The sequence below is a fragment of the Brachyhypopomus gauderio genome, chromosome 7 (assembly GCF_052324685.1).
Source record: "Brachyhypopomus gauderio isolate BG-103 chromosome 7, BGAUD_0.2, whole genome shotgun sequence".
NCBI lineage: Eukaryota > Metazoa > Chordata > Actinopteri > Gymnotiformes > Hypopomidae > Brachyhypopomus > Brachyhypopomus gauderio.
Window position 1 is genome coordinate 8472854 of NC_135217.1, and position 14108 is coordinate 8486961.

At 47.1% G+C, this 14108-nt stretch overlaps 1 protein-coding gene across 1 annotated transcript in view; it reads left to right on the top strand.

The window, feature by feature from the left end:
- rgs3a (regulator of G protein signaling 3a) overlaps nt 1-5848 on the top strand; it is a 125807-nt gene extending 119959 nt beyond the window's left edge. The window contains 4 exon segments of the mRNA XM_077011437.1: nt 568-669; nt 1811-1872; nt 2876-3042; nt 3754-5848. Coding sequence (XP_076867552.1) covers nt 568-669; nt 1811-1872; nt 2876-3042; nt 3754-3954 — 532 coding nt within the window. The 3' untranslated portion in view covers nt 3955-5848.
- The last annotated feature ends 8260 nt before the right edge of the window (nt 5849-14108 follow it).

Here is a 14108-nt window from a genome sequence, read left to right on the forward strand (position 1 = left end):
CACTCCGGAGGGCTCTGACCCCGGGTTGGGGGCCCTGACGGGGCCACCTGGGACACCCTGGAAGGAGTGAGAGGGTGAGGAGACGGGGAGCGCCAGGCAGCCGCATCCCTCCGTCACTCAGTGCCTCGTTCAGTCAGAAACTGTGCAGAGCAGAAGCGAGCAGGAAGGGGAGAGAGAGGACGAAGGACAGGAGGACTGGGAGAGAGACAGAGAGTGTCTCTCCACCACAGCTGTCTTCCTGCTGGAGCACCCAGACGCCTTTGAGCTCCAGAGCACCTGCCCCAAGCAGAAATGTATGGAGATTAAAGCTTTTTGGCGTTTTTTTTATCCTTTTTTGAATTCTGGGATTCTGTCATCTGGACTTTGTTTGGACTTACGGAGTCTACTTACCTGGAGTGTGTGTGTGCGTGTGTGTGTTTGTGTGTGTGTTGGGGTGGGAAGGTCTTCTGTAGCTTGTGCTTTTCAGGTCTGTCTGATTTGTTTTGATTTGTGACAGTCCCCTTACCCCCTTTCGTGTGTGTCTGTGTCCGGTTGTGTGTTTGGGTGTGTCTGCACGTGAACATATAGGGCCAAAGACATGAAGAACCGGTTGGCATTCCTGCGGAGGAGAAACGACTCCCCTGGCAGCACCCCTACCGGCAAGCTGGACAAAACCATGAAGTCCGTCAAGTAAGTGTTTGTGTGTGACGCCGTGCGTGTCCACGTGTGTTTGTGTGTGTTCGTCAGCCTGCACCACCTTGATGGCTGCACCCTGATTTTAGGTTCACAGGTGCAAGGGAGAGCGAGGTTGAAAATGACGGAAAACAGGAAGTTTTCACACTGTAGGTCGCTGTGTTTACTGTACCGCGTTTGTCCACCGGCCCGTCTTGAGTGTTTGGTCTTGTTTGCTCCACTTGCATTGTGAACTAGATCACCAGTGCGGAGACGCGTGCTGTGTCTATAAACGGGGCTGCATGCTTGTGCACGTGGCACGCTGCGTCCGTTTGATCACCACCGTTTCAGATGTCGGTTCAAAGGGCTCCAGGCCTCCTAGCAGGCTAGCATTCAGGCTAAGTGAACTATATTCATGAATTCTGGCTGGTGTCACTCACGCTGTGTACAAATGAGGCAAACCTGAGAAAAACGGGTTATTTATAGACTGTCCTAGACAAGATGCTGCTGGATTTCAGATGCATGGCGTCACATGTGCACTGCTGATCACAGAGGAAGCTCGAGAAAAACGTTCAGTTCAGTGTTCAGAATATTTGCAAATAAGAGTATTGTACTAGTATTGTAGTGAGTGTGTGTTGTAGTAAGGCAGTGTGGTGCAGCTGGGTGAACATATGTACGGGTGTCACTTCTTGGGGATGGCCAACGTCTGCCTAATTGACCTTGAATAAATACTGTTCAGAAAGACTGACGGTCTATAAAGTCCAAAAGGCAGCAGATGCTGTAGGGTTGTTAAGAGCAGAAACACAATGAAAGGGAGCTTGTGGGAGGGAGGGGGGAGGGGCGGACCCACATTCTTACGAGCGTTCTCATTGGCTGGATGTAATCCTGTCCCCTCCCCCTCTCTTTAGCGGTATAAAAGAGGCCCTCCACTGGGGACATTCATAGAGACTCTTGACACAGACATACACACATATTCATATACAATCTCACACACACATACATACACACACACATACACACGCGCGTGTGCGCACACACACACACATATACTCCAGCCCAGTACAGAGCCGGACAGAAGCACAGGGCTTCGGATGGGACACACTATGAAAAACTTGACGGAAATGGGCTTGCTGAAGAACCGCTCTGCTTTCATCTGCAGGCCCACTGCGGAGGAGGCTCTGAAGTGGGGAGAATCCCTGGACAAGCTGCTCAACCACAAATGTGAGTGAAGCTCTCGTCTCGTTGTCCTCGCGCTGCGCTAACATCCCCGTCCCGCGCGCTCCGGCGCGAGGCTCCCCTGCCCTTTCGCTCCGCAATCCGTGAGCGACGGGGATGCGGCGTTGAGCGCTAGGCGCGCGCGCGCGCGCGTGTGTGTGTGTGTGGAGACGGAGGGAGAGAGTCAGAGAGACGCTAAAGCTCCTTTGTTAACCCGTGTCCTACATTTGCCCTTCTTTCGTAATTACATCAACAGACTGCAGTAGGAAACGCTGGAGCAATTGGGCATATGTGTCATAATTAGTCGGGGCAGCACAGTGTGTGTTAGAGAGACAACCCATCTTTACACGGGCTGGTACTTTTTGCCCGTTTCTTGCTTTGGTAAGAACTGTTGAGTGGCGCGTGTGTGTGTGTGTGTGTGTGTGTGTGTGTGTGTGTGTGTGTGTGTGTGTGTGTGTTGCCGGCCGGCAGGGTCGCCTGCTTCCGCACATTCCGACCCACCGTGCCGTTTCCTCTCCGTGGCCAGACTCCAAAGGCGCGTGAGGAATGTTTACAGCTCCACCTCTAAACTGCCTTCCTGTGCGAACACGCCGCTGCCGTCACACACGGCCAGGAGACGGGCTTCCGAAACTCCTCAGGATGCTATTAAATTATTACCCAATCCTAATGCAGATGAAAAAATAATAATAGCAAAACGGAAATGTCATATAACAGATCCTGACTGAACTATCGCGGTGGTTAAAGTCTTTAAAGGGCTTTAAAATAATTATGGTGGAGATGTTTAGTCATATCAATAATAACTGACAGACCCTGAGTAGAAAATGAATGAATTCTGGGTTCCTCTGCGGTGTGGAATGATGAGGGTGTGGGTATACATGTGAGTCAGCCAGCAAGCTCGGACCCGCTCCGCCTCCTCAGCGGAGGCTGTCGTTGCCATGGATCTTCCTGTGTATCCGTCCAATAACACGCCTGTTGTTTCTCTTTTCCCTACCCGTGCTCTCTCCATCAGATGGTCTGGCAGCGTTCAGAGCTTTCCTGCGCACCGAGTTCAGTGAGGAGAATCTGGAATTCTGGTTGGCGTGTGAGGATTACAAGAAAGTTAAATCGCAGTCCAAGATGGCATCGAAAGCTAAGAAAATCTTCGCAGAGTACATCGCCATCCAGTCCTGTAAAGAGGTGAGCATTTGCCGACAGCGTTTTATGATTCAACAGAGTGCCAGAAAAAAACACAACCTAACAAAAAAACCCAAAATTGTAAATGTCAAATCCTCAGCTGCAAGATGGCTGACTTTAAAAGAGGTTTAAAAATAGCTTCGCTCCAGCCAAACACATTACCTGCATCGAAGCACGACCCTGTTGTTTTTGACTGAGTTACTGTAAAGAAAGTAGGCCCCTCTGTAAGATATCAGGATAAACACGCTGTCACCAAGACCCAATGCCCTCTCTAGGGACCGAATGCCCTCATTAGAACCCAAATGCCCTCGGCAATGTGGCCCTTTCTACCCCTCTGTTTGTGCAGGAATGAACGAGCAGTTATTCATTGCCTCCACAGGGAGAACTGGGATGTTCACAGGATGTGATGTCATTCCTGCCAGCTAAATTCACATTTGACTCACGCTGCACTCGGGGAGTGATTTTAATTGTCCGTGTTCACTTCCAAAACATAAAAATCATAAGCGTTTGGCCCATGGCAGCGGCAGAAACGAATAAATGTTCCCGGCCGTCCTTCTACTTAATGTCCCGTAATGACTGTTTCTAGATCATTTACGCAGCTCTGAGCAGGGCGGGCGAGTTGTGTCCAGCTGGCTGTAGATCAGTGGGGGGGGGCAGTTTGACCTGGGGGCACCTGGCAGGTCCTGAGCTTGTTCCTTTGCTTCTGCCCTGCAGGTGAACCTGGACTCCTACACCAGAGAGCACACCAAGGAGAACCTGCAGAACGCCACACGCTCCTGCTTTGACCTGGCCCAGCGTCGGATCTACGGCCTGATGGAGAAGGACTCGTACCCCCGCTTCCTGCGCTCGGAACTCTACGTGGACTTGGTGAACCAGAAGAAGGGCAGCGCCCCGTCTACGGCGTCCTCGTCCTAATGCGGGTTGGAGGGCGGGGACGGGGACGGGGGACCACCCGCGCACCCCGGAGAGACACTAGCAACTAGCATCGCGGAGGTTTCCTTCACTTCCAGTTCTGTTCTCATTCGCCATCCTGTCCTACGATGTGCCGAGGCAAGATGCACTTAGGAGGAGGAGAGCGGAGAGAGAGAGAGAGAGAGAGAGAGAGAGAGCGGAGAGAGAGAGAGAGAGAGAGAGAGCGAGGCGTTCACAAGGGCCGGCGTGGAGAAACGCAAGAGAGAAGAGGAGAGAGACACGTTGTGGCCCAGTCCGCCGGGCTATGCACAGAGCCAGACAAGTGGAATGTCCCCATGACGAGGACTGTCCACGCTGTGTTGTCCCCCCCGTTTTTATTTATGTTTCCTCTGATAGGCTGTGATGGGTATGCAGGGGGCGTGTCTTGCTTCGACACAGAGACTGTCGGGCCCTGTCCTGTCACTTCGTCTTCGTCTGTCCCATCGTCCCTCGCCGCGCGGCCCGGGGGCCGAGTCCCGCTCCTCGCACGCCTGCGCTTGTTGGTACGATACGGATCCCGCTTGCGCGCTTCTGCGATCATTCTCCTGGACGATCCGAAGCCGATTGGTTGAGCGACAGGGAGGCCCGGTGTGAGGCCCGCCCCTCGCCCCGTTACCCTGACGTCGTATGGCTGCGCACTTCTGTTTTAAAGCACATTTCTGAAACATCCACCCGGCATTCGCATCTGTCCACCACCCCCCCATCCTGATGACATAGACTAGTCCTAACAAAAGACATTTATTAGGCGGGAAAATACACCAACGAGGACCGGACCTCACTTTGGTGGCTGGGCGAGGACTTCAAGCTTTTGGAAATCATCTACTGGTCTCCAAGAACTGTACAAAGCGTTTGAGCGTGTTTCTGTAGAGCCAATAAGCAGCTATTTTGAGCTCCGCAGTGGTGGGGGATAAGTGTCCTCTCACGACAGCACGCGTGGAGCGTTCAAGCTTCCTCAAGCTTTCTGCTTCTCTTGTTTTTCTTTTCTTTTTAATACATAAAATGTTCTTTTAGGGCTCAAACCTGCACTCCATAGATATATTGGGAATAAGACAGTCCCACTTTCTTTTTGTTTTTTGATAATAAGACAAGGCTTTATCTGTACAAATGTTTGTGTATTTATTTAGGTCCTTGCTGGATTTGATGTTCATTGCACTCAGCTCAAAGCACCCCCCCCCCCCCCCCCCAACCCTGAAACCCCACCCACAGTCCTCAGTCAACTCCGCCCCTCTCCACTACTCCTACCCCCTTGTACCCATGATCCTTTGGTGTCCTGATGGAAGTGCAATATTTTTTAGTATTTTTTTGTTTGTTTGCTTATCTTTTGGATACGTTTCACTTTGTTTGAGCGAGGCAGTGAGTGGAACTCTGTATTCATTTTTATTTGCATTGTAAAACAAACAAGCAAACAAACAAATAACCTGCTTGAAGACTGAGTTGCAGTTTAAGAAAGTAATTAGTTGACATAAGAACGTTATTCTAACTGTGTACTACCTGGCAGCAGGCCGCCAGGGCCTTTGGATGTAAATATAATTCTTAAGAAAAAAGTGAAACGATGAAAAAGAAAAACCCAGTGTTTTGTAGGGAAACCACGAAGCATGGTTGTATGTATGTAAATACTTAGAGCATCAGTGCTATAAAATGACATGTAATGTTATCATTGGGGAAAGAGTGGGAAAGGTCCACGTCTTCCTTGGTCATACACTGCTTGTAAGGAGTTTTATGAAATGTATTTTATCATTTTCACTGTTTACAATACAAATACATCTCCTAAGATAGCAAGCGAAAAACAAAATAGAAAAACGTCATTTGGTGTCATTGCAAAAAGAGGATTAATAAAACGTCTGACTGGCTAAACCGATCTTGATTGTTTGTTGTTGTGATTTTACATGAACTTGAATTATCATGAATGTCTGGGGTGTGTGTGTGTGTGTGTGTGTGTGTGTGTGTGTGTGTGTGTGTGTGTGTGTGTGTGTGTGTGTGTGTGTGTATCTACGCCTCATAATATTAGTTAAGCTCGCCTCTTTCTGTCAAGCCTTTGTGAAAGAGTACAGCAGCCAGGTCTCCTCAGTCTCTCGCAGGGCCCGTTTCCTAACTAGGTGGCCTGAAACAGTCCCGGCTCGTCCCAGCGCTGCTGAACTCGCTGCTCCGTACGGCAGGACAAGGTGAACATCATGAGTCATCCACGCAGAACCACAGGCCTGCCAAGTGGGCGTGGTGGGACACACACACACACACACACACACACACTCACACACACACACACACACACACACACACACACACGCGCGTGTCTGCTGGCCATGTGGGTAGCTCCTTTCCAGCAACGTTCAAAAACAACCCTCCAAAAAACCCAACCCAACCTTCAGGTGTGGTAGTGTGAATGAAGACTGATCCCTCCGTGGGGAGCCTGCTGTCTTTACTGTACAGAAGGCATCCCGATCTTCAAATGTAGCTCTGTGATGCTTCACTGCACGTGCTTACCAGATGGCGTATAATTCTTTCTCAAAACAACTCACATATTTTGTAGGCTACGCAAGCAAATTCCTCGTCAGCAATGTCGCTACTAACGGTTCTAATGCTTTATTATAATATTCTTTATATCCTTGATATTGAAATTCAACTCGAGCAGTTTTTTCAAACGATGGCAGACAGAAGTATATTATTTACTAAAATTGGGCAATATTAATTAGGCACTACAAATTTTCTCAAGTAGATGAAGTTCTTGTTCTTACAGCAACATCACTACTACAAATGGCAGTGAACCAATAAGCTTTGCTGCAAATTACTTAGGAATCACCCTGTCATTGTGTGTATTGACCTCCTGATAGGCCAAGTCAGGACTATAAGAAGGACGATTGGCCCATAAGCGCAAACACACACACAAACACACACACATACACACTCACACTCACACTCTCTGCTTGGGAGGACGGAGGTGCTGGTAAGCTGAAGACAGCTCTGTCTGCACAGCGCTACACGTGCTACTGCGCCTCTGAGGAAACAGAGAACAGCCTGCAGACTGGATCGCCTAGTCGCTAAAGCAACCGTGAGAGTGTGCACGTCTGTATGGGAGTGTGTGTGTGTGTTTGTTAGTTTGAACCACAAGCAAGCGTGTGAAAGGCCGTTCGTGTTTACATCAGCTCTGAAAATGATATAGTGATTTCAGTGGGGCTCAGAACGTGGATCTGCCCCGCCCCCCTCCCACGTGCCTGCACCACCTTCCCTCTTTGGGTGGTGTTCAGTGTCACCCCACACATCACACCCACATGACGTAATCTTAGGGTTAAACACTGTATTCATTTCAAAATTCTCCACCTCACAAAAGCTCTTAACAATCCTGCTCCACCCTACCTCCACCCCTATTCACCCACCCGTGTTCTCGGGTTCTCCTGGGCTGGTTGTCCCACCTTCTAATCTCCACTCTTGTTGTGATGAATTGCTCTGGCTTTAGAAATCTCTGTCCCCCAGGTCAGACTATCCGGATCTCTTTCAACCATCAAACCTGTCTTCAAACCTCACCCGTGTTCTCGTGCACACAGTGGGCCCAGTGCCCAGTCTGTTTCCTTCTGTCCCTGTCTGTCTGTCTCCTCACTAACGTACCTGCTCTGCCTCTCTACCTCTGTGTTCTTGCCTCTTCTATCGTTTTAAATTCTTTTATATGTTTTTGCTGCCTTTGTGCATGTTTATATGTTTTTAATATTCATTTACTTAAATTTAATGATTAAATTATTTCTTAGGCTTCTTTGGTTTTATGTCTGGGTATTTGAAAAGTGCTACAGAATTATTAACTGTTATTATTCATTGTTTGCAGTATTTTCTGTTAGCTGAGCTCTGTAGATTTAGTGTTTAATGTCTGTCAGTAATGCCTGTGCTGCCTGTGTTCTGTAGGTGGTGTTTAATAGCCTGGAATGATGCCTGTGCTACTATATGTTCCCTGTGAGTGATGATTGTTGGTTGGGCTCTGGGTCATGGTCACGTGCTGGATTGTCCACCTTCTGTGTGTGGCCTTCTTAGAGCTCTTTGTGGAGGCTGCAAACATATTCCGTCAGATGTTAACACGCTCCACAGCAGAACTCTAAATACTTCCGACTCCACCTTGAATTAGACGGGAAGCTAAATCAAATGAAAACCATGCCAAGGAGAACCTGAAACACATGTAGTCCAATCAGTGCTCATGTCATGTTTGTTTACCCACTAGTTGTCATGTGAACAAACAATGACACAATGCGTTCCAGCTGCTGGTCAGGAAGGTTCTCCGTGATCTGGGCAGCACTCTCATGGCTGTGTACCAGCTGGACTGTCCAGTCCTTCCAGAAGGGTGGCAGGTTGGCTCCCCCCAGGTCCCAGTGTCCGCTCTCCACACCACTGAATGATACATCAGCCAATAATGCTCTGGGTTTGCACCAAATCTGTAGTTTGTAATGAAGGCCTGGCTTCCTGGCTACTGAATGTCATGGTTACTGTTTCGCCCTGTGCTAACTTTTGCAGAACTGCTGTGACGTCAGTATTATCAGATGCTCCATTTGGTGTGACTGAATCCTGACTAATAAAACTCGGTACAGGGTGAACATGGCTCTAAACTGCAGAAATGGAGTTATTGTTCCACTGCAAATCAAACTGCGTGTTTGTGGGATTTCTCCTGTACTGGCTCACATGGTTGTTTTCTCCATGTTCACTCTCTGAGTAACAGCCGCCCACTTCTCCTTAGTTACGCACTGGCACACAAGGCCCTAGCCCACTTCCCCTTAGTTACGCACTGGCACACAAGGCCCTAGCCCACTTCCCCTTAGTTACGCACTGGCACACAAGGCCCTAGCCCACTTCCCCTTAGTTACGCACTGACACACAAGGCCCTGTCTGCTCAAATCATTAGTGATAAATAATCGATTTTCCACTGCACATAAATTAAATATAGGATTGCTGAGCAAAGACTTGTTAAAAGCTCTTCATATGTTGTAAATTGCAGAAGAGCTCTGGGTGTGTAGAGGAATACTGAAATTTCACATAATATCTTGAGACAAAGAAAGAAATTTTAATCAGAGTGTCATGGTCAACACAACAAAACACTAAAATGTGGCATCTTCCGGATCAGGATGTTGAGTTTTTTCCAGTAATCCTTTGTAAAGGCAGATATAGGCCTATTCCCAGACAAAGCTTCATGTAATTAACTTCCATTTGAAAATATCTAGTGGCCTCAAAATGGAAAGTGTGACCAGGAGGAAGTGTGACCAGGAGGAAGTGTGACCAGGAGGAAGTGTCGTCCTCTGATCAGGACAGGAGAGCAGGAAGTGAGTCCCTAGTGAGGCCATACTGGTGGGGGAGGGGAGTGAGGTGTGAGTGGGAGGTATGGAAGGTGAGGGGTATATGGGGGGGGGGGGTATATGGGGGTGTGGAGTATGCGTGTGGGGAGGGTTTTACGGCGGGGGTACATCGGGGTCATTGAAGGCTCAGGATTTCAGGTCTTTCCTGTGATGGCTGGTTTTCCTCAGGGAGGCCTTGTTCACACAGATGAATACTCGCTGTCTCCCTGCTACATTTCAAACAGGAACTACTGGTAAACACAGGCACTCTACATCCCATTTTATCTAGCAGATTTAAAGTCATATAAGAATGTGGAATAACAGGACACCAGCCATTCGGTCAGCATACGCACATTCCTCTGATGGACTCATTGAGCACGGAGTAACTTTTAAGTCCGTACCGGCACAGCATGAACTATAACACAATTAAGAATTCCAAGTGATACTAGAACAGTCAGTTCTAACTATTGATGTCTACACTGCAGAGCCACTGTTAGATGTCCTGAAGCCTGCATGCCAAAACAACTCTCTAACAACGGTTATGGTGTTGAGACAGCACACACTGGATTTACAGGTATACTGGTGTTCTAATGGGCAGGGCACAACAGCTGAGGTCATAACAGGCACACAGACTGATTACACTCTTCCCATAAAGTCGAAAATACATATTGAAGGCCTTACGCAACCCTTTTAATGAAATATCAAATAATGACATCCCATAATTTTCCAGGCCTTGTCGATGTTTCTAATCGTCCGTGGTATGGGGCTGTAAAGAAATTAAGCTCTTGTTTGGATGATTGCACTCCCGTTGAGGTGTGTAGTGCGCTGAACTGCACCGTGAATCATAAGCAGAGGACAAAGGCAACATAGAGCGAAGAGAGAGAGACTCCGAGGGCCAGGCTGAACGACACAGAGTGAAGTCCTCCGTAATAACGTCCGACGAAGCATTTCAGGCTTGATCTGAAGTAAACGATGCCTGTTATGTGTGGGACTCATAAAACAACATAATAGTCTTGTGCTTGCAGTGATAAATACGTGTTTAGGTAACAGCGTCCGAGAGAAGAGAACCAACGTGAAACATTGTGCAGTTGACATCAGGAGGTTACACATGTCACACAGGATGTGCTAAGGTTGTTCAGCTGTTTGATTAAATAGTCCATTAATCTACAGAAAGTCTGTGGGCTGCATTAGGCAAATTGAAGGGATGAAGCTATTGTAGCCTTTCAAGCAAATGAAAAAACCGCATCACGGCAAACTCTGTTGAAAAACGAGAAATGGGTGGCGGATGAGCAATCTATAATATCCACAATGAAGCCTTTTTTTCTTTAACCACAACCCTCATAACAGCTCAACCTGAATGACTGGTACTCTTACCTAAATGGAAGCTTTCTTTAATGCTAGTTCACATTTCAGGAATGAATCACTCTGAAGGTTTTTTTTTTATGCTCTACACATGACACAAACTGTTGCCTTCAGCTACACGGCATTATACTGCTGGAGCAGAACTTTACCTAGTGACCGGAAGAGAGAAAAAAGGTGGAACGTGAGACCTGCACCAGACGGTCAATAAACGTGTCCTCTCCGTCCTCAGCATGTCCCCTGTGATTCCTCCAGCCCGCTCTGACCCTCAGAGCAGCACTGTAATGGATGAACACAGATGTGTCATTGCTTACTGCAGACACAGGGCTGTGAACTTTGTCCACAGGCGTTCATTGTTCAGAATGGGGTGATGACGAACTGTAACGTAACTTTAAACAATAATAGTAACACTTTACTGAAGGGCAGACTACATGACATGGGCGTAAGCCCTTCAAGATGACAGACTTAAGCATAGATGAACACTTGTGAAAACTTATGCTAACCTTAATCATAAAATTTGCATTTGTCAACTTGGATGTCATGTTGACATAATGTCAACTTAACACAGATTTCCGTTGACATTAAGATATTTCAAGACACTTTGTGTGATGAAATGACATAACACCGTATGACAGGCGACTTTGGAGCTCAACGTTTTTGGTGTGACCGGTTGACATAATGCTGATGCTGTGACACAAATGTAACAAAAATGTCAAATGTAACAAAAGCGAGGACTTCAGAAAGAAGCTCTGTAGTACTGTAGCTTCTGTACTGTCACAGCAATGACATGAAAAATCACTGTGTAACAGTTATTGTAGAGAGGTTTTTGAGACTGACTTTTTAATCTGGAATGACAGACTTCAGGGTGTTTTATTTGCATGTTTATAAGACCTTTATGAATCCTGACCTTTATGAATATAGACCAGTTAACTATTTTAAGCTTTTCAAAAAAAAAATTTAAGACTAAGTTGTGTATGTGTCATTTGTAACAAATCTGTCTGTATACCTATTGGATTATTGTGTTGTTTATTTGTATCTACACCAGTCTGAGTGGGCGACAGCACAGACTGTGGTTTACAATGAAAACTTTTACCATAAACCTCGTCTGTGTAAGAGTGTATGGTGTAAGCACACAGGAAGTGATTCATGTCTCCTTCCTGCGCATGAACTTTGTAGCTTTCTGTACCTACAAAAAATGTTAGACACAGATGACGAATATGTTACAGGTTAAAAGCTCCAGCAGCTGACTGTCTTCAATCTGAGTACGGTGAAGGCTGGTCCAAACGCCCCAAACCAATCGCCACTCTTATTGAACCAACGTGAGGGTCTGCACTGGTTCGTCACTTGCAGAGAGTGCGCTTTCATGCGCTGAAAATCCCATGTAACTGCTCATTTCATGGCAAGGAAAAGTTCAAAGGTACATGCTGAAATAAATACAACTAATACAATAATACAATTACTACTGTTGCTGTATTAGTTTGTGCTCTTACTGACATAATGGGAAAAAGGGTATTTGAAAGGTTCAAACCATTTTTTTCTTTTGTCCAATTTTGGCCAATGTTGACAGCAGTGTACTGAACCACGTGGTGTGTGGCAAATTTTCTTGGTTTTAAGACGCTGAGATCACTCCTTATTTCTTTACACTAGGCACACTGTAATTCTTTGCTGGTATTCTATTTAAAGCTCAGTGTCTTTCCCTGCTCAGAGGGCCTTCCCTAGATTTCCAGAGTTTGTTTGAGGACAGTATAAGAGACTGTCCGCTCTGTGAGACTTTGGAGTCAACTGCCAGGCAAAACTGCTAAGTAGCCCTTCACCGGACCCGTTCGCTTGTCACATTCCCATATTTAGGCAGACGCAAGTCTACACAGCAACTTGCAGTGTAGCCTTATGGTGAAATGTTAAGACACATACAAGCACTCTGGAGTTGAGCAGTCTGCAAAAACGCTGAAATTGTACCTTTCCAAGGATGCTTGCAGTCACAGAGGAAAAGAGCTGCTTTGAAAAGAGAGATCTTTGATTAATAATACACTCCAGGGTTTTCCAAGCCAGCCCCCAGAGACCCGGAGCTACGGCAGGTGTGTAGAGCTCCAGGTTTCCTGGTTCACGTATATTCGGGTGTGTTGAATGCTGAGCAAAAGGGGCCCCTGCGTGCCCGGCTGTGGACACTCTGTTAGGGAGCGACTCAAGAGTCACACCGACTGACTCATGCACGTGTAGCAATGAATAGTGAATTAAAAGTTGTATAGAGAGTTGTGAGGTTTGGTTTAGCAGGAGAGGAACTCACGCAAAAGACTAAAACGTGTGCTTGTGACAGATGAGGTCACATGTCCAGACGTAGATCACAGGAAAACACAAACATGCTGTAAATCCCTTTGGCCGTGGACGTAGTTTCTCCGGTATCAAAACAATAGCCTAGAGAAAGCAAAATAACCTAAGGTTATAAAGCAGACAGCTGGCCTAATGACACGCTAGACATGACGCAGAGTGTACAGAGGACAGTGGAAAGTTGACCTTTGTTTAAAGCCATCATTTAAATATTGTCTACTATTAAGATTTACTGGCGACTGAAAACCTGGGATGGAAAATGTATGGGAGTGTGTGTGTGTGTGTGTGTGAGAGACAGTGTGTGTAGATCAGCTTCTTTGTGTGTTAAATTATTTGGTCATGTTTTGTCATGGCATGAAAGTAGATGGAGAAGCCTGACCTTTGATGACCTGGAGTGTGTGTGCCACATGTACTTGGAGTTTGTGTGCAGTGTGCACGAGTCTGTGAGCATGTGTGTGTGTGTGTGTGTGTGTGTGTGTGTGTGTGTGTGTGTGTGTGTGTGTGTGTGTGTGTGGGCAGATGTGAAAGAGAGGAAGTGAGAGAGACAAGGACGTGCAAGGTTGTGCTCTAGTTTGTCTTCTTTGATCTTGTTCTCAGACAAAGTAGACTACTTTCCTGAATAAATATAACGAGTGTGTTTCCTTAGGCACTTTCACTTTGCATCCCTCACACACACACACACACACACACACACACACACACACACACACACACACACACACACACACACACACACACACACACACACACACACACTCTGAGAACATTCCCACCATCTCCAAAAGTAAGACCTCATCAGTGGCAGTGACTAAGAATACTGACAGTGTTAGGAGGAACGGAACACCATAGCAACGCGCTTCATAAACTGTTTACGGAGTTGTTTTGAGAAGCCCGGCGAAGCCCTGCAGAAGTGCCATTGCACGGAGGCCGTCTGGGGCTGACACAGAGCAGGCTTTTAGTCTCCGGTCCCGACGGCCCCGGGCTCACAACTCTGCAGGGATACCCGCTCAATGCTGGATGTGACACGCTGCACAATTCTCTTTTCCACACACACACACACACACGCTCCAATGTGGATAAGCTAGACACATTAACACTGCATATTCTAATCCAGATTATTATGACGTGCCTTTG